At 39.2% G+C, this 20,748-nt stretch overlaps 2 protein-coding genes across 3 annotated transcripts in view; one reads left to right on the top strand and one right to left on the bottom strand.

Moving 5' to 3' along the window:
* The window catches only part of NVL (nuclear VCP like), a 34,381-nt gene extending 23,104 nt beyond the window's left edge, over positions 1 to 11,277 (bottom strand). The window contains exons 1-12 of one of the 2 annotated variants that reach the window (XM_088525986.1): positions 11,190 to 11,277; positions 10,127 to 10,200; positions 8,141 to 8,193; positions 7,942 to 8,041; positions 7,028 to 7,082; positions 6,173 to 6,442; positions 4,880 to 5,006; positions 4,509 to 4,585; positions 4,088 to 4,222; positions 2,873 to 2,974; positions 1,653 to 1,770; positions 1,249 to 1,393 (exon numbers count right to left, since the gene is read on the bottom strand). In XM_088525986.1, coding sequence (XP_088382112.1) covers positions 1,249 to 1,393; positions 1,653 to 1,770; positions 2,873 to 2,974; positions 4,088 to 4,222; positions 4,509 to 4,585; positions 4,880 to 5,006; positions 6,173 to 6,442; positions 7,028 to 7,082; positions 7,942 to 8,041; positions 8,141 to 8,193; positions 10,127 to 10,200; positions 11,190 to 11,246 — 1,313 coding nt within the window. In that variant the 5' untranslated portion in view covers positions 11,247 to 11,277. Of the gene's footprint in view, positions 1 to 1,248; positions 1,394 to 1,652; positions 1,771 to 2,872; positions 2,975 to 4,087; positions 4,223 to 4,508; positions 4,586 to 4,879; positions 5,007 to 6,172; positions 6,443 to 7,027; positions 7,083 to 7,941; positions 8,042 to 8,140; positions 8,194 to 10,126; positions 10,201 to 11,189 lie in introns of those variants that run through there. The other variant, XM_088525987.1, reaches the window with a different exon arrangement.
* A 140-nt stretch (positions 11,278 to 11,417) lies between these two features.
* Positions 11,418 to 17,470, top strand: CNIH4 (cornichon family member 4). Its single transcript, XM_088526004.1, has 5 exons — positions 11,418 to 11,502; positions 12,507 to 12,575; positions 13,393 to 13,505; positions 16,561 to 16,701; positions 17,275 to 17,470. Exons 1-5 carry the CDS (start codon positions 11,434 to 11,436, stop codon positions 17,300 to 17,302), a joined length of 420 nt encoding a protein of 139 aa, XP_088382130.1. The 5' UTR covers positions 11,418 to 11,433; the 3' UTR covers positions 17,303 to 17,470.
* The last annotated feature ends 3,278 nt before the right edge of the window (positions 17,471 to 20,748 follow it).

Genomic DNA, 20,748 nt, shown 5'->3' with positions numbered 1-20,748 from the left:
CAACATGAGATTTTTTATATATGATCCTTTCCTTAAAAAAAGAACAAAACAAAGAATATGCAAAAAACCCTCAGTAAAATCAAAAGTTCTGGTAAGCCTACATAGCCAGGAATAATAATATGAAAGAATGCAACTACACTTCAACTTGTGAACAGTCAACTTGTGAACAGTCTGAACTATTTAAAAATTTAAAAATAAAGCTGCTACCCAGCCATGGCTTACTCATTCACAACTCTTAGTCTTTGCAACAGCACTGGGAATATTGTAATTTTAACATAAGCCCAAGGAGTATCACAGAATCAAAGCTCTCAGGAGCAACTCTTCAGCTGCACCTCTCACCATTTGTTTTCCCATAACCTTAGAAAGGAACACAATTATTACAAGACTTTTTTTTTAAAAAGGGTGGGAAGGGTGGCAAGTAATTATCAGTGCTGACAGCTAACAAGCTGCTGAGGTAAGTAATGCTTCCAGCAGAATAGTTTGTTTTTTTCAAGCTAGAAGTAAGAATAGCTGAGTTAGAAGGAACTTATCCTATAACCTTTCTTTCCTTCTGCTAACTAGAAGATAAGCCACAGCTGTTTATACTCTTTCCTTTATGTGTTTTTTACTGTTGCGGAAATGAGCAGCAGTTCCTTTTTAATTAGGAAAAGGAAAAAAAGAAAAAAAAATTGTAAATGACCAGTCATGACTAATCACAGATCTTTGTAGTAAAAAGGATAGGTTACACGGAACAGGATGACTTCAGCCCAGGTAAATGCCTGGACAGATACATTTCCTCAATGAGTGAAAAAGAAGATTCCAGGCATGTTGCTTAAGCAACATGCTCAAAAGCACTAACAAAGGGTCTATACCTAACTTGGGTCCATAATGCAATAGGAAGCACTGACGACAGAATGCCTAATTCTTACTATAAAAATATACATTATACAATTCTATTGTATACAAACTATACAAATTATACATTAAAATCCATTATCTGTACTCTTAAGGTACTTTAAAACCCACTAAAAATAATGGTAAGGACAACCTTGCACATAAAAAAGGAAACCACATCAAATGTTAATGCAGCTGCTAAGACAAAGCAAATACCACTTAGTTTCTTATGCTCTTTTTAGTATATGCTGACATACTAAAGATGTGTGCAAGGCACTAAACACATTTAAACACAATAAAGCACTTTTCCTTAATTTATATGCCAGCTTAAAACAATTTCCAACCAAAAACAAGCTTAAATTTTCTAACACATACTTTTCTCTTGCCACTTCATCTGGAATCCCTAAACAAATTTCTCGATCAAATCTCCCAGCTCGTCTCAGTGCAGGATCCAGTGAGTCAGGTCTGTTAGTTGCTCCAATCACAAGAACCTGGGCAGTGGCAGCCACATTATTCAAGTCTGAAGGAAGAAAGGAAGGTAGTTCGTGCTTACACTCACCTTTTCAATGTCATTGTGCTATTTATGTTATCCTCTTTCTGCAGCACACAATAATACTCATAAGAGTACAAACAAGGTAACTGAAAATCACATTCAACTCCTGTTTACCCATATTTCCACATTTGCCACAAAAGTAAGCATAGGTCAATACTAAAGGGAATAAAATGGTGAAACTGTTGATTAGAAAGTTAAGCTTAGCAGAGCTGTTCTGGAGACTGACCATCCATGCAAGTTAAAAGCTGGGCAACAATTCTTCGCTCCATGTCCTTCGATGCAACTTCTCTTTTTGGGGTGATTGCATCAATCTCATCTATAAAAAGGACGCACGGCGCATTGGACTAGGAAAAAGAAAATATTAATAATTACAAAATTCCACTGAGCTTATGTATTAGAAGAGAGAAAGAAATCACACATTTTCTTGGTTTTAAAACTTTAAGTCTGTTGCATTCACTGAACAATCAAACTGCTCCAATATAATTTTGTTCTTCTCATTCACTTGTCAGGAGAGCAGCCAAACTATTAAATTGTGCTGAGCTGAGGCTGTGAAACAATTAAGGCATGGGATTCAATATGTCTCTATATTTGGTTAAAATTCAGATGTACTCCTATGTTGCTTTATGTCTTCTACAAATACTGCTCCCTCTTGACTGCTTGTTAACTTTAGTCCAAAAAAGAAATCGGAAAAAGGTCTCTCTTTTTTTTTTTTTTAAAAACAACATTAGAGCTGTAGAACTTTGAGTTAGTATTTCACACATACGTAATCAAAGAAAAAAAAAAAAGAGCTGTAGGAAGTGGGCAGTAAGCAACTCCTACAGGGGTTCTAACATTTAATGTATTACTTGTTCATAAAAAGCTAATACTAACATAACAATAATCAGTCTAACTAATATAAAAGAATATTTACATGATACAAGATCATGAAGAAGTGCAAATAGTGCAAAGGAATATTTGAGGAAAACACCGAAATCCTTTTCAAAAAAAGTCTAAATTCTCATATAAAAATAGCAGTTTAAACACCTACTTCCTATGTTATCAGACGCTAACTGCGCCATCTAGTTGTCGTTCACTTTTTTCCTCAATTGGATAAAGAACAAATGCAACTAAGTCATGACGACTCTACAAAGCTGTAGAATTGTCACACAGTAGCTTAGAAGTTCTCCTGTGTATTCAATGCTGATATTAAGATAGAGAAAACTTAACTGTAACTTTATTCCTGCCTTCCAATACTTGTATAAATTTCTCATTTTCTGCCTAAAAAAATCCCCAAGATCTTCACTAAAATTTAATGCCAGACCAAAAAGAAAGTTTGCAACAGAATAAAAGATGGTAAACTGCAGCTACTATTTAATTTTTATAAATCAAGCCATGTGAATCTTGCCATGTGAATCTTTACAAAGAAAATGGCAAATAATTCAGTGTTATTTCCCACAGATGTCTCACCACAGCTTGTTCAAACAATTCTCTCAGTTTCTGCTCAGATTCCCCTGACACTCCGGACACCATCTCTGTTGCTGCTACTTTCAGCATTGGGAGTTCAAGTTCCTGAAAGAGACAAGGGACATTGTAGGATATAAGCAGAGCATAAAAACAGAAGTTAATACTAACGGAGAAGTATTTTCCTATACAAAATCTTTTGTACCCAAAGATCATGTAAACAAGAGTAAGCCTTAAAGTGCTTTTAAAAAGATGAGTAGTATCGTCCTTTTATAAACAAATCTGAGTTATTTGACCAAGTGAACAGAAATTGACATAGAAACAAGATTCCCTTAATTCCACTGGAGAATGCCTAGTAACTTTACTCAATGGTCCTGGACCAGACCCTTCACAACACATATACTTCAGCACAAGCCCTGCCTCCTTTCTTGAGAAAATTGTCCATTTCCTTCTACAACAAACCTTGATTAGCAAAATGGAGATGATCTCAGCAAGCCTGGTTCCCTTAGTCTTGCCCCAGAAGTATCCTAGCAGTGTTGTAAACCAAATACCTGCAAACCCCTAATTCAAGGTCTTCCGCTATTAAAGAACTCACCAACAAAAAACACTTTGATAGGCTTTGATATACACACTTTGATATATGCATATATTTTGTAATTTCTAAAGAATGGCTGTATTAAAAACAAGTGGAAAAGTATGACCATGAATATCAGCAAACAGATCTAAACAGGCCTAAATTTATACCCAAAACAGGCTCAAAACAGTTCCACCATACTCCAAGTTATTTACACTGATGATATCATGTGTTCTGAAATAGTTAGTTAGGCAGCGGCAAGGCAGCCACAAGTTTCTGAATTCAGAAATTACTGTTTAACAGATGCCACCCTCTAGAATCACTGTTATACCTCATAAAAGACGTCCAGCCTTGAAAGACAAGACTGTTTTAACCAGAAATATTTTTTATGTATTGCCTTCTCAATACCCATGCTGATCTTGTTCTCCTGGCAAGGCTCCTGACAAAGCTAAGTACCATATAAGAGAGTGCAGGGTTTTATCAAGTACAGATTCCGATATAATTTAAAAAAGGAAATAAAAATTAATGTATTTTAGAGTAAGATAGGATTGAGAGAAGAGACAGAGAAAAAGGCCATAAAAGAAGTTTTTTTTTTTCCCTAAATTTAATTCAAAAAGTAAAAAGGAAGAAGTTTAAGGTTAGCTCACCCCAGCAATTGCCTGTGCAAGCAGTGTCTTTCCACATCCTGGGGGTCCATGTAAAAGAAAACCACGAGGTGGGATCACCCCTAAGTGGTTATAGACTTCAGGATGACGGACATGAATGAGCATCTTACAGATTTCCTGTTAAAGACAGGATGGACATACATTTAAACTGCGGAAACTGGGAGCACGGATTACTAATATTACAGAAAGACCAAAACAAAAGTTCTGTTTCTTCATAAAATTTCAGTGACTACCTTTGGAAACATTAATGGGGGGGGGGGGGAACAGAATCCGTTTCTGATGGTACATGCAACCACTTTCAGTTCCATGCAGATGAGTTCCAGATTTCCTTTTTTAAAATTAATTTCCCATGCATTATTTTATTCAATACTTTTTCTGCTCCAGAATTAAAATTATAACTCACCTTCAGAGTTTCATCATTGCCTCCTACATCCTCAAACCTCACTGAAGGGTGGTAGAGTTCTGGTCCTTTACTTTTAACTGTTAAGGGAGAAAAAATAAATCATATGAATTTGGGCATTGCATAATGGTAGGTGCCAAGACAAAACAGGACAGAATACGGCCTAAACAATCAAGAACACAGAACAAAATTATTTTCTAGCAGATAAGGGACTGGAATATATGCTAGTACAACAGAAAACTTAAATTTCTTAAAACACTCAAGGTCACTCAATTGCACCTCGGAAAAAGTAGCACTCCTCTGGTCATGGATTCCAGAGTCACCCACCATCCTATCTCTCAGTTGGGAACAGCATGCCAAAAATAACTTCTCACCCTTCTGTTTAAGCAAGATAGACTCAATTTCTTCATCTACATCTGGAATTTCTTCTTTTTTTCTTTTTGCTCTCTTCCCCTTTGTTTTCTTTTGTTCACTCTCCAAGACAGAAAAATCTGTTGATTTCTAGGGCATCAAAAAAAAAATTACATACCTAAAACCTTCACAGTCATTGAATTTCTGCAAACACTTAAAATGAAAGTTATTTTAAGGCAGATCTTTAACTCTTTCTGCAGAAAATAATTATTTTACTTAAGACTTTTTTTCTATTAAGGATTACCTATATAAGTCCTTTTTTAAAACTAAAAATACATACCAAATATAATATATGTAAAAAAATATATACTAAAATTACACAGACTAAAAAAAAAAAATACATACTGTATAGCAATCCATTTTATACCTTAAAAAAAAAAGTATTAACATATTTACTCCCCTGGAAGCAATATTAATTACTAGTAAATCATGAGAGCTGTAAATTTGTGTTATGCAGTGGTGACACAATTAAGTGAATGTGAGAAAAGGACCAATATTTGGGGGGGTGGGAGGGTGGAGGGCGACGAGTAGAAGGGAGGATCGTCAGTAACTTCTCTTTTATTTTAAAATATAGCATTGCAGACAAGTTATAATTTGGCATTTTCATTCTATTCACTTCCCTCTATAAGAGGATGCAGTACTATTAGGATAGAGGAACTGCTTGTGAAACCTGTCTATTCAGTAAGCATTTTCTGTAATAAGAAGGTAGCAGTAAATACAGTCCTTCCTTCACATAAAAAAGGCATAAAAAAGACAAAAAATCAGCACTATAAAGGTCATCTCCCACACATGAATGGAAAGTTTTCAATAGCTAAATAAAGGGTTTTTTTAAAAAATATGATAAAAAGAAAAAATAATCAAAATCAGCAATATGTTTTGGGTGAGAGGTAACATCTATTTCAACTGTTCTATAACTCAATGTTATTTCCAAGCCCTTCATAACTTCCATAACCCTGGTCAATCTACAGAACTTCAGCTTTCCCCATGCTCACTAAGGCATAACTGTAAAATTATATGCGGCAGGGGATAAAAATGGGAAAAGTCCTGTTTTCTTCAGAAACAAAGCTCTACTATGCTTGAGCCAAGTAATTTTAACTGACCATGAATGTTTATAATAATAGCACATTTAAAAATCCAGAAAGAAAGACACAATCCTATTAGTCTTAATATCATCCTTCAAAAGCCTGTCAATTTAGGTAAGAAATTATATACATACTTGCCACCTAAATCATATTTGGCTTGAAAAAAAACATTACCTTAGAAATCAGTTTCTTCTCACCTCCCTCTCCGTGCTCAGAAAGGTCAGTGAAGAAGTCTTTTCTAGAGGGAGTTTTGTCAATGAACCAACCGCCTTCAGAGATCCTTGTTTCAACTCGAGTCCCTGGTGCCAGAGTGCTTGTATGGGGGGTTGCTGCTTGCACAGGAGGAGGCGTTTCCAATGATTCATTTTTTGGAGTTGTCAGAACAGAATCAGGATTTCCCTTCTTGTATAAGGTCAGCAAGGAGCTGTTCATGTGATTTGTAGACTGCAAATTCATTATTAATATATATATATATATATCAAAATAAATAAATTTAAAAACTTTGAAATAGACAGATTATAATTTGAATTATTTATATCAACACAGAGCAAAAAGTACAAATGAAAATTATTTCATAAACATCAGTTAGCATTATCCTCACTGGGGAAAGTGATGATGTATCCTCCAACCCTCTGACATATCCTGTGCAAATCAAATGACTGTATGTAGAAGTGCATCTGAGAGTTGAAGAGGCAACAGCCTCTGCAATTTATCCTTAAATGACCTCTGCCACTGTCACTTCCTTCAATCACTTCATTTGATACCCAAGTCTTCTGGACCTCCAGAGGACTTTCTCAAAAGTGATTACCACCACAGATTTTTTCTGTGGTTGTTTTTTTGTTTGTTTGTTTGTTTTTCCCCTTCAGAAAATAACCTCTAAAGATTTTCAGTTGTAATTGCAGCTTCATCCTATTTGTCATCTCCACTTTTATACACTTCAAGAGCATTGGGATTGCACAACATACTGTATGTTATGTTATGTGTGTGTATATATATATATTTACACAAACACAATAAAAAACAACTTACTAGATCTTCTGGATAATCATCATCATCAGAGTCATCTGTGCCACTTTCTGCAGTCCTTTACAGAAAAAAAGACAAACTACTCTTTTAATGCATCAGAGCAGCACACAAGTACAATACTCAGAAACAGAACCATTTCCCAAACGGAGAGCCACAATACATCGTTTAAGACTGAAAAACAACTCCTGACTACTATGCTCTAAATTTGCCACCATGCAGAATTAAAAAAAAAATATGTTATTTCCAAAGGCTGTGAGAAGCTGGATCTGGAGAAGTTAGCAACCTGGCTGGCCCACAGAAAAAGTGATGCAAGACCCGCAGACTGAATCTGCTCACGAGGAGACCATACAGTAACCAGTGCTGGCACTGGGAGAGCTGTAACAAATCACTGCTGGCCTGGACTAGCCCTTCTGATTACAACATTGTCTTAAATTCCCCATAGGACCCTCATCTCTATCACAGGTTAGAAAGCAGAATGGTCCAGCAGACTACACACAGGACTAGGAGTTAGGAAATCTTAACTCCAGTCTCACATCCAGTGGTGATTTACTCTGAATACCCTGTTGTTGTAGTCATATCTCTTAGATTTGGATAATACATATCAGAAGGATCAAGAACAAAATCAAACAAAGGAAACAAATCATTTGGCTATGTAGAAAACTACGGGAAGCACCATCAGGATACCCACTAATTCATAGCCATGTCTTTACCACAAGAGAGAAATGATGATCAGTTCTCCTGCATGTATTTGTCTCGAGCAGGAAAATGTGCTTTAATAACTATAGGTAAGTCCTGATGAAGGCAGGAAATCCAGACACTATCATGAAACTACTAAAATGTAAATAAAGCTTTAAATAAATGTTAAATGTTAACAAAATAACTAAAGTCATTTTCCAGTAAAAAATCCTCTTGCTTACTCATTTTTCTCTTGCCCTTGTCTTGCTCTTTTTGCCACATGTTCAGCTTCCAAAGCTGCTAGATCTTCACGTCCTTTTTCATTACTGATTATTCCAAACACTGAAGAAAAATTTCAAATATAGAATTAGAATATGGCAAAAGTATAATCAAAGAAATCGTTAGTGCTTAGCATCTTAGACATAATACTAACAAAGCTACCTTTTTCAACTTGTATTCTGAAAGCATTTCTTTTTCTTCGTCCATATTCTGCACTGAAAAACAAAATAACAGATTACAATACATAGTCATTCTCACTGAAGAAATACGTTCTAAATTCTTATCAAGAAGCAACTATGTGAATACGTGACTATTCTTAAACCTGGAATAGCTCGAACAGCAACGTGTAACTCTATATTTCTGGAACAAAACAAAAATGGTAAACTACAGTGGTCCCTAAACAGGTATTTGGTACAAATTATCAAGGCTCTCTTTAACTGTACGTATACCCACTGGATTTTATTTCAGAACAACGCTACTGTTTTTCACATTTTCATTCACACAAGAACATACAGACACAGGACTAGAAAGATCAGTCCAACCAGGTCTACCTGCGACAAAAAACAACAGCTCAATGTGAGAAAATCAGCAAGTTTGCTGATGATACCAAACTGGGAGGAGTAGCTGATACCCCAGAGGGCTGCGCTGCCATCCAGAGGGACTTGGACAGATTGGACAACTGGGCGGTGAAAAACCTCATGAAATTCAACAAGGCCAAGTGCAAGGTCCTGCACCTGGGGAGGAATAACCCCAGACACCAGTACAGGCTGGGGACCGACCTTGTGGAGAGCAGCTCTACAGAGAAAGACCTGGGTGTCATGGTGGACGACAAGGTGACCATGAGGCAGCAGTGTGCCCTCGTGGCCAAGAAGGCCAATGGGATCCTGGGGTGCATTAAGAAGAGCCTCTCCAGCAGGTCGAGGGAGGTGATCCTGCCCCTCTACTCAGCCCTGGTGAGGCCGCATCTGGAGTATTGTGTCCAGTTCTGGGCTCCACAGTACAAGAGGGATGTGGAGCTGCTGGAGAGAGTCCAGCGCAGGGCTACAAGGATGATCAGGGGCCTGGAACATCTGCCCTATGAGGAGAGGCTGAGGGAGCTGGGCCTGTTCAGCCTGGAGAAGAGAAGGCTGAGAGGGGATCTGATCAGTGTCTATAAGTTCCTCAAGGGAGGCAGTGAGGAGGATGGGGCCGGCCTCTTTTCAGCAGTGGCCACCAACAGAACTAGAGGAAACGGCTGGAAACTGAAGCACCAAAAGTTCCACAGGAACTTGAGGAAAAATTTTTTAACAGTGAGGGTGACAGAGCACTGGAACAGGCTGCCCAGAGAGGTTGTGGAGTCTCCTTCTCTGGAGATCTTCAAAACCCACTTGGATGCAGTCCTGTGCCACGTGCTCTAGGTGACCCTGCGTGTGCAGGGGGTTGGACTAGATGACCTCTAGAGGTCCCTTCCAACCTCAAGCATTGTATGATTCTATGAAAATCTTATCAAAAGCATCCTTAAGTGAAAACAGCAATCATCAACCTTTTACTTTCACTCACTGAGGGAATATTTAATTATTTAAATTAATGGAGAGAGAGAAAAAAAAAAAAAGACACCTTCATCACTAGTAAAGAACTTCAAAAATCCCGATAAGGATGCCTTTTCTTTAATAAAACACAAGAAAATAGACCATGAATCCTTCACTTTCTCCAGTTATCCACTGATACACAACCTTTCTCCCTACCCAAAGAAGTATAACAGCCTAAAAACACAGCAATTAGCAGGACTGACTATCCTGCTGAGTAACAGTGTCTTACTGAATCCTGTGTCTCCTCCACTGGTCTGCATTGAACTGTTATTTTCTCTCATATTTTAAGCTTTCAGGAATAAGGATCATTATGCTGTAATGCATCCATAGCTGTTTAATTAAAAATATGTAGTCAGCATGTAAACCTTGCAATGACAATGCAATTATAACTGTTACTGGACAGGTCAGGAAAGAAAAACATTGAAGTGGAAAAGATCTTCCTGTCTTAACGGCAGCAATTGTTTATGAAGATAATATGTAAAAAATCAAATCTTAGTAATCTTCCACTGTAAAATAACAAAATAATATATATAACTTCTTTATTTTAATATAGCATATAAGGATATAAGCCTTTGCTTACCTGTAGGTTTTCTGTAAATCTGATGCTAAAATCCCAATGTCTACATATTGGCCACATTTACCACTTGTTAGGTACTGAAATAAAGACATTTAAGATGCAAATAAGATCTCTGTCAATCGCTTCACCAGGACCCTAGATGACCCCTGTTCCAAATTGTAATTATCAAAAAACAAAATGAAAAAGAGACGGAAAACATTAAAAATCAGACACAGCTTTAAACTGCCATGCAGCACAGTAGCCAGGGGCAGCTATGGGCCTACAGACAAGGTGAGGATGCTACACAGTCCAGTGGACTCTCTTTTAATCATAGCGGTTAAGACACAGCAACAATGATGCTGTAAATGAAAAATGCACACATTCCTTCAATCGGCCACTCAAATTTCACTACTTTACTACTCTTTCCATTCAGAAATTCTTCCTAATAGATAAACTGAATCTCCCCTGGCGCAGCATGAGACCATTTCATCTTGTCCTGTTAGTTAGTTTTCTTGTTATTCTGGAGAAGAGATGGACCCCCATATCACTACGACCTCCTTTCAAGCAGTTGCAGAGAGTGATAAGGTCTCCCCTGGGCCTCCTCCAGACTAAACAACCCCAGCTCCCTCAGTCACTCCTCATAAGACCTGAGCTCCAGCCCCTTCACCAGCTTCGCTGCCCTTCTTTGGACTCACTCCAGCACTTCAATGTCTTTCTTTTAGTAAGGTGCCCAAAACAGAACACAGTATTGGAGGTGCAGCCTCTCCAGTGCCGAGTACAGGGGGACGATCACTTCCCTGGTCCTGCTGGCTACACTGTTCCTGATACCAGCCAGGAGGCCGTTGGCCCTCTTGCCCACCTGGGCACACTGCTGATTTCCAAATGTAAATACTTCCAATCTGCCCACATACACACAGAGGGAGCTTTGAACCAGGGGAGCTTTGAACCCAGGTGGGTAGCTCTGAACGGGGGGCGGGGGAGCTTTGAAGCGGGGGGGCCCTTGGGGAGGGCGCGGGCTCGGAGGGAGTCAGCGGCCGTTCTGGCCGTTGCAGCCGTTGGAGCGGGGGGCGTGGCGGCCCAACGGTACCTGCTTCACGCGCTGCTTCAGTCGCAGGTCCACGTAGGGCCCCACGCGGCTCCGCATCGCCTCGCGGCTCCCCGCGCCCACCGCGCTGCGGACCCCGCGGGGCTGCCCGCGCGCTCCGCCTGCACCGAGCGGCGCCGCGCGCGCTGAAAGGAGCGCGCAGGCAGCGCGCGGGCAGCCCGGCCGTTAAGGCCCACTTTGGGCGGTGGAGGCTGCAGCACCGCCCCGTGCTGCGCGGCGGGGCGGGATGGAGGCCGTGGTCTTCATTTTCTCGCTCATCGACTGCTGCGCCCTCATCTTCCTCGCCGTCTACTTCGTATCCTCCTCGTGAGGGGGGCGGGCAACGGTCGCGGCCTCGTTCTGAGGGCGTCGAGGGTCCCCCTGCGCCGGCCGCTCCCGCCGACGCCCCAACGGCCGCGGCTGCGCTGCGGCCGTTGGGGCGTCGGCGGGAGCGGCCGGCGCGACATGAAGGGCAACGGTGGCTTCTTCCTTCGGGGGAGACCTCGTTGGGTTTGGGGGTGGAGGGAGGGATGCTTGGAAGCGTGTGTCACCTCCCCAAAAGCTCCGCGCAAGGCTAAAACTTCCATGTGTTTTTATGTTAATCCGGGGATGAGGGAAACCAAAATAATATTTGCTAAAATTAAAAGACTTTGTGTACTCTAAGGAGAGAACAAATTTAATGTTTTTCATTTCCCTAGGGAAGGGGTTGTCTGTGAGCTTTCGTGGATGTAACATAATGGTGGTAATATTAAGCCTTATTTTGAAAAGAATTTCTACCTAAATCTCTTGGTAATTTCATTTATTAAAAGTACGCTTGATAGCAATGCTATCCTCTCATTTCCTAGTAGAACATAAGATAATTCAACATTGCACTAAGTATAAAATGGGGAGATCCACTTATTAAAACCATCCTGATTGGATTTATTGTAAAGACTTTAAAAGTGCATTGTATTTTTCTTCCCTTCAGGGTTGTTTAAGTACTGTACTAATGAGTCTGGTAGTAAAAATGCTAGTGTGTCTCCTTGGTCTATGTTTAGTCGAGCTGAACTTTAGCACTTGTGCAACATTGCTGTTGGGGGAAAAAAAAAAAGCTATCATAAAATCATTTGGATTAATAAATAAGTTATGACCCAACCTTCTACCTAAAGTAGATTTATGTGTTGTAATTAATTCATGGAGAACCAAACAGAAAATCTGCCCTGAGAGTAGAGAGTTATAAATAACTCTCTTTCTGATCAAGATTTCCCAATTTATTGGAATAAAAACAAGGCTTTGGGTATTCTTAGCTCCCATACAAGTTTTCCTTATCTTAGGCTTCAGATAATTACACTGTCAGATCTGGAATGTGACTACATTAATGCCAGATCTTGCTGCTCGAAACTCAATAAAGTAAATATTTCTTCTTTGCATTTAATGCGTCTTAAGATAAAAAAAGAAACAGAAAGCAATTCTGCATCACAAATAACGGAGTATAATATGTACCCAAAGAGTCGGGGTTGGCAGTATTTCTCCCGTGCGTTCACCCGTTACATGGGTCCGCACGCCTTTTCCATGTCACTGTCTTTCAGCAAGTTAGTCTTAAAAGGCACTTCCCTGATCCTATGTGTGGCTCTCTGTAACAGGGAAAAGTACTGTTTTAACTAAATCTCCATAAAGCTGATCTCATTCTGCCTGGTGGTTCACTTTGAGAACTGTTTTCTGTCCTAATGGAAGCGAAATCACTACAAGGTACTTTTAAACCAAAAATCTGCAATGATCAGGGGCTGACCCAGTTTAGCTATGCCAGTTTCCATACCGATCAATTTTCTGTTCCCAGCCTGAGGGAGTTTATATGCCCTTTATCTGTGCAGATTTCTGTTATCTACTTCTCTATTCCTAAATGCAGTATTATCTGCTAAAATAAAATAAGTAACTTGCTAAAATAAAATATTTGCCTAATGTAGTTAGGAATATAGTGTGTAAGCAGCTGCTGTGCTTCTCTTCACAAATATTAAAATGCAATAAACTACCTCTGCTACAGTATGTTAGGGCCAGATTTGGGGCTTATTTGTGTGGAATCTGGCTGTATGCTTCTCTGTGAATATTCTATCTAGTCTTACTTTGATGTGAATAGAATGGGACAGTAGCTGCATATGGATTTTTTTTTCCAGAAAGTAAATCACATTTGTGGATATAACTGTTTTTTGCTTTGCTTTTCTTTTTACAGTGGGTGGTCCCTGAGTTGGTTGGCCATGCTATTGTAACGGTATTAATGCTTATTTCATTGCACTGGTTCATCTTTCTCCTTAATTTGCCAGTAGCAACATGGAATATATATAGGTAAGTGCAAAGAATTTTATGTTCTTTTCATCCACTATTACTGAGTAAGCTTCAAGGGTAGAGATAAACAATATATCATGATGAGATATTTCAGTTAGATTCTTGAGCTGCTAACAGTCTTCATGGATGTAACCAACATTAAACTCTCCCTTTTTTTCAATTAAAATCACACCAAAAAACACCAGAACTCAGGATCTGAAGCTTTTGGCATTTCTTTGCATTCTCCCTAATGCTCAAAACCCTTGATTTGTGAATCATTCACAGGTTTGTAGGAAGTAGCAACATGTTAACTGGGGTTGTAAAGTACTACTGCAAAACCGGTTGCTAAGAGTTTTTACCAAGCCCAATGAAGATACTGGCATAAAGGTACTTGGAGCAGCATAGCTGATGGTTGTAAAACCAGTGTCAGATTGTGGTGTTCGGCACGCATAGGCACACACGGTGCACTTGTAGGTTTATGTTCCTGTTTTTCTCCCTCACGGGTATATTTCCCTCACGGGAAATTTTGGTCCCCCATTTTGTCTCTTTGCATTTTTAAAGTTTTCCTGTCTTTTTAATGCTAGACAACTTTTACTGCTACTGGTGTAAACTGTCTTTGTGCACTGGGCTCCCGAAATAATTTGCTTAGTATGGGTTTGAAGGTGGCAGTGGGGAGACAGCTCAAAAAACATTAATATATTTTCTTTTGTTTAGAAATAGTAGAGTCCTAGGCCAGAAACCTGTCTGTTTTATGTCCCTCGATGTTCAGAAAATTGAGCCATACAGATGAACCCTTCAAAAGTGTGCAATAGTGAATGTGGGTTTTTGGGCAGCTAACCACTAAGCACCACACCGCAGGAAGTTAAAAGACCAAGTGTTTTAAGATTTAGCTATAAAGAGTTGACTGTACTTCTTGTTTCAGTGACCCTTCCATGACTAACTGCTGAGGTGGTGAGTTCTTAATCCAAATAAGAGGTTTCCTAGGTATTATTAAGGACAGGTGGAAAAGCCTTTACTGATATTTCAGTTGTTTTTTAGGAAAATATCATGCATTCATCACCCTTGTTTTCTACAAAACTGCTATTAAAGCCTTCAAATACTTTTCAGCTGGAGCACCATGAGAGAGCATTAATTTGTGTGCTTCATAGGTGACCGTTGCCTAAATATACACACAGAGATACTTCCATTTGTGTGACCTTTTCCATGAAATTATCAATTGTTGCATAGAAAAATGCTGTTCATTTTAGTACCTCTTGGCAAATACAGAATTAGCATGTGTCTTTTATTTTTGGTTAGATAGTGTCTACACAGACACTGTAAAGAGAATGCACTTTCCTTAAAGTTTTCATGCTAGTTTCCTTTTTGCTGCTTCCTTCTGCTTAATTATGTTAGCATTTAAAGTAGCCAGTTGCTTTCTCTATTCCAGCTGATCAGAAAGAAGTTTAAAGGATAGTGCAATGATTCTCTTGCCAAGCTTCAGGCACTAACCCCTGAATGCTGTTTTGAATTGACAACTCTCTTTTTATAGTTGTTTATGGTTATTGTTATTTGGGATACTTCAAATATCCCAAATCCAGTTTTGTTTTCTCAATTTTAGATGTGCAGGGTATATAATAAATATGATAATGTGATACCTGGCCTGTTTTGGTACAAGAGGTAAAAATTTTAAGCCCACATTGCTAATCCAGCCTGCCTTCAGTGGTCAAGGAATGTCACATATGTTAATAGCTCCAGAGGAAGATAAAGTCTGCAAAAGGTTATGTTGTTTAGCATTAAAAAGGAAATTAGATGTTTTGGAATAAAATTCAGATTTAACCCCAGATATTTAATGGACAAAAAGTAAGGTCTGCTGTGAGCTAGTCAGCTGGAAAATACCAAAAGAAGAGGTGTTAATGAGTAAAGTAGAATTAAGCATTAACATATGGAGTGTTATCATGAGATGAATGTGTTAAACTTCTTCATATGTTGTAGTATTTCAGGAACTAATTTCTGGGGTAAATCGCGGTAAATTCTTTCATAAGGACATTAAAAAAAATCACATGCACAGTGGGCTTAACTTTTTTTGTCTCCTGTGGCTGCTAGAAACGCTTCTTGTTTCATGTTCCCTTTCTTCCCCTCCTATCCATAGTAAGGAGAATGTTGTAAGGGATGGGTGAATGCCTTTTGGAGAACAAGTGGTGGCACTCCTCCAGTATGTAAAGAAAATAAAAAAGCATTTTCTTCTTTTGCTCCAAGTATTAGAGCAGGAGTTAAATTATTGTGTCGAAAGAACATTATTGCAGGAAGGTAAAACCCTTGGGATTTTCAAGTAGAATAATAATACTGTTCTAGACTGACCTCAGCTGGAGAACTTAAGGTGCTCACATCTCTCTTGAGAAATGAGCATGTCAAGCAAGCATCCTGCTTGCTGCATTTTTCAGATCCCTTGTTTCATTTGTTTGGCTGGGCTTTTTCTTCCTTTTGCCTATCTGTTTGTTCCCACTCAATTTGTGTTTTTCTGTGGGTTCAGAAAGTGAAGGAAAACTACTACTTCTGTTTTGCCAGCTATAAACAAGCTCATTACCTTTGCTGAAGTAACATAGGAGAGTTGTGACAAATACAGAAATACAGACGTTTTGCCCTGCCTTTTGCAATCCCACTGGACCACTAGAGTTTGTGATTATCTAGAGCTTGTTTTGTTTTGGATAAGAACAAAATTTTTAGTCCCTTTCATCCAGTGCATCTTGCCACTGCAGGTCCTCCAACAACATGGAGTAACTGAAAGCAGTAATCAGACTGCTCTGGAATTCACTATTACCCAGAACATTTTCCATTTATACAAAGGAGGCTGGGCTAATGCTTTTAATGTCTCCTGTCCTCTGATATTTTTGGGTTTTTTTTGTAAATAGTAATGGCAGAGATGCACGTAATATCTGAGACTGGCCTAGAAGTGAAAAATAGCAGGATTTTATATTGAACTGTAAAACATGCAGTAAAAAAATCCCTTCTGAGCCAACTCCCTCCCACCCCCTGCCATTCACCCTTATACTCACTGCTGTTTTGATAGCTGCACTTCTGTTTTTTCTTAAACTTCCAGGTTTATTATGGTGCCTAGCGGAAACATGGGGGTATTTGATCCCACAGAGATCCATAACCGAGGACAACTGAAATCACACATGAAGGAAGCCATGATCAAACTTGGCTTTCATCTGCTCTGTTTCTTCATGTACCTTTACAGGTTAGTCTCACAAATTGCTGCCAGGTAACAAAGGAATTGTCTGCCATCTATTTTTATCCTTCTATGCTGCTGGTATAATTGCTGATATTCATAAGCATCTTCTTGCCTTTGCAAAGCCTCAGTAATATATTTTGACACCCATCTGTAGTTTCATTTTATGCTCTTATTCTTTCTAACTCTGCTTGGAAACTCTGATTACTTCCTAGTCTCAAAAACACTATTAGCACTATAAGAAGAGTTGAGTTGCATGATTTCACCACTTAAAATAAAGGACCTGTTTAGAATAGGAATGATCTTGAGGTAAAGTGTACTTTATAAGTTCTGTTGGAGAAAATGAAGTTGATCTGGCTAAGATGCAACCTGCTAAGTCCTATGATGGGGTCAGTCAGTACAAGATAAAAGATCAATGTATTGCAGTTACAGCTGCAATCTGTGTCCTCATAAATGAAATACTTTGCATGGTGGCCTTGACTTTCTAACAGATTCAAGTGCAGTTCTCCTGAAAAACTGCAGCGGTTCCTACTTGCAATGGTTCAGTAATACTCTGGTCTCATGTTTTCTGTTTTATCACAGTATGATTCTGGCTTTGATAAATGATTGAGAAGTTGAACGGTTAGCTGCTAAATTGGGTCATCACTCCAGTGACTGGTTGTGGAGCCACAGACACCTTCTGAACATACCTAGACCAGTGTCGTCATGCAGTATATTTTTTCTCTTTGAACAAGAAATATTTTTCTGTATTTTTAACATAAAATATTTTCAAAGGACATTGGACTTGTGTAGCAGTTGTTTTTGTTCTTTTTACAACAACCTGAACAGTGGTTGCTGCTGCTTCTGGAAGGTGAAATCCTTGCTTACCAAATTGGTCCTGTAGGAAGGAGATGATGAGAGGAAAACCCATTTCCAAGAGCTTGGGGTGGCAGTTCTAGAAGAAACTGAAGTGCAGTTCTGATGTCTGTTTCTTTCTGAAGTGTCTCATAATGGGCCTCTGGCCATCAAGATTAGAGTGTAGCTTGAAGGAACATTTAGACTATCTTTCAAGGGGGAATGCTAACACAGCTTGCATCTTTACACATCCATGTTTTTCAATTAAAAAGTAAAGGAATAAAAGTTGGACTTTTTTCTCATCCACCCCAGACACTCTAGATGCAGTCTCATATTTGGATGGAATAAGGTGCCTATGGTAAAAGTGTTGCTTTTGTGCAACTCGGAAATGAGGAAATGAAGAAGCACAAGGAGAACTTGTTTTTTTCCCTTCCGTAGCTGTTTTATCATTGAAACACATCATAGATCTACCTTATAAAGTAAATAACACATTACACTAGGCCTTAGAGTCCACAATAGAGCATGATCATTTAGACTCCTGTCAATGAAGCAGTTCCCCTATCCGAGGTGGTGAATGAAGAACCCATCCGACCAGGGCAGATACTGGGGTAGAGAATAGCCCTGTTGGAAGTGTGGGACTAACATGATTCTGCTTCAAAGACAGCTCAAAACTAAACTCTTGTTGTTGTCCTTGCATTAGCAATAAACTGGAGCCTGCATTCTCACTGTCCAACACTTGTTTTTAAATCTTAGCTATGTTTACATAAGAACGAATAGATTCATTTTTGAAACAATTCTGCCTCAAGAAACACTTCAGAAATAGTGCCCTGTAGTTACATATTTAAGCTTCTAAACTTTTCTTTCATGTGAATTTGTAACTCGTAAGCTGTAGCTATAAGATTGTAGAGGTTTTAATGTTATTTATGTGTGACAGACCGGTTTTGTGTCCAGCAGTGAAGAGATGTAGAACACTGGAGCTTTATTCCTCTAGCTTTCTCATATTTGACATTTTTTCTAGGATAGTACTATCCTTAAATTTATGATGGAATGGATTCTAAGTTTAGCTCTTCTAAAGATTAAAAAAATGCTGAAAATATGCTCAGTAAGAAATAACTAGCTGCTTGACAGGGCACCCAGCCAAAATCCATGAAGTATGGCCTTGTAAAGCTGAACCCCAAACAGGATGAGGGGCTACAAAGAGGAGAGCAAACAATTTAAAAACAGGAATGTCAGTAGTTTACAGATTAGGCGATTAGTTATTTTAGTTGTGGGTGAAGATAGCTGTACTTATTTGACCCTTGTGAAAAAATGGGTGCTACACATACTGCTTTTTATCCATTGGAAGAAAGAGGTTAAGCAGAACACCACTTCTTAAGCAAGCCACTTAAGTCCTGCACCTGCAGTGCCAACAGGAAATAAGTTTCATTAAAAGAAATTGCACCGGGGGAAATGTGATCATTATCCTGATCATATTAGAACAATTAGAACTGACCTAAAGTTTTGTATTTTATTTTAAAGATGCAATTTTGAGATAGGAGCCTTGCTAATAGTGTATCTTAAACATTTTCCTTGTCTTCGCTACTTTCTAGCTGCTAACTCTCCAGAGCTATGCTGTTAGATTTAGACAGGACCAACACGGCCTTCTCTGTCGGAGTTGTAAGATGCATCAGTCCTTGGGAAAGTCTTCCATTCCCCTCCCAGAGAAGGGGATCTGGACAGGGAAGAATAAGGAGAAAGAACACCATACTGATAAATAAATAAATAAAGGTTTTAAGTCACATCCTTTACCTAGAAGAATGCTAGCGCATGGATTCTTTCCTACTTCCTTCCTTAAGGATGTACTTCTGACCACACTGAAACAACAAAAAGTACAGAAATTTATTCTAAAGAGTAGCTGTCAATATTAAACAAACTATACTTACGTATAATTGCAAGCTTCCCACATCCACTTTCTTTTTGAGGGAGAGAGAATATAGTCTCTGAGTGTTCATCTAAGAGTTTATTATAGGAGTTGCAACCTCCCCACATTCGCAGGCTCTGAAGGTCACAGTTGTGCAGAGTACCTTTACAGGCACCCAGGTACCTTTGAAGCCTTCATTGCACACAGATCATTTCTGGGATTAACAGCCATCTTTACACAACTCAGTCAGCAATGCTCTAATTTGCTAAAAATGTAGAAGAAAACATCAAAAAAAAGCACAGCCTGGCTTCAGTCCATGGCTTCAGATGTATTTCCCTTTGGAGCCAAGGTATCCAAGCACAACTTCACAACAGGGCTGCTACTTTATCCATATCTAGGTGTGCCTTATAGAACATGCTTAACCCATGGAAATAAATCTGAAGCTGACCTAGATTCAGATTTTTGTATAAGATGAGAATGCTGTTTTTTTCTTCACCTACCATCTACAGCCTCAGTACACACAGTGTTCAGCCAGAGGAGGGTGTAATTAAAACACACAAGCACCTTTTCCCTCCGTAACAATATGGGCCTTTTAAAGGGAGGACAAACAGACTGCCATCCTTCAATGGTGCGTGTATTCCCTGAACACATGCAAAATAGCAGGATGCACATAAAGAAGCATAGAAAGCTTAAGGAAAGACTTCAAGTGACAGAATAAAACAGAAAATATCACTCTGGAGATGTGCCCTGGCTCAGGCAGAGCTTGGGTTTAAGATTATTATGAAATATTTAACACTGAGTCGGGTTCTTTACATCATCTCTCTGTATGACCTGAAGGGCTCCCCTTGGTCCCACAAAAGCCAAGCTGCAAGTCAAAACCTGTGCAAGAAGTTTCAGAAATATTACATTAAGGTGACTTCAATGCATAAAGAATAACAAAAATAAAGACCACAACTCTTCATATCCTATAAATACACACACTGAAGTTTCAGTTTAGGAGATCATATACCCCTTTTTCTTTTATTTTTCTCTACTCTCTCCAGTAAGAGGCAGATCGAGGATGGTAGCTGAAGTGTGACAACCCATTCCAGAGGCTTTCTTCATCTGCTGCGTAGATGGTTTATGGCTGAATTAGCTCTGCAGCTTAACAGCTTTGAGCAGATCCTGGCATTGAAAGGAATCAGCCTGCACAGATGTCTGCCAATGGGGGGCACAGGTGACAGTGGTCCATTCTGCTGGCAGCTGGGTTGCAGACACAGCTACAGAAGCACCACCTAAGCTGTACAGAAGGTGAAGGGGGAGCTACTAAAGAACTGGTCTAG

The sequence above is a fragment of the Tinamus guttatus genome, unplaced genomic scaffold (assembly GCF_059628265.1).
Source record: "Tinamus guttatus ecotype Peru unplaced genomic scaffold, ASM5962826v1 Tinamus_guttatus_pri_ptg000241l, whole genome shotgun sequence".
NCBI lineage: Eukaryota > Metazoa > Chordata > Aves > Tinamiformes > Tinamidae > Tinamus > Tinamus guttatus.
This window is presented reverse-complemented; position numbering and strand designations above follow the sequence as displayed.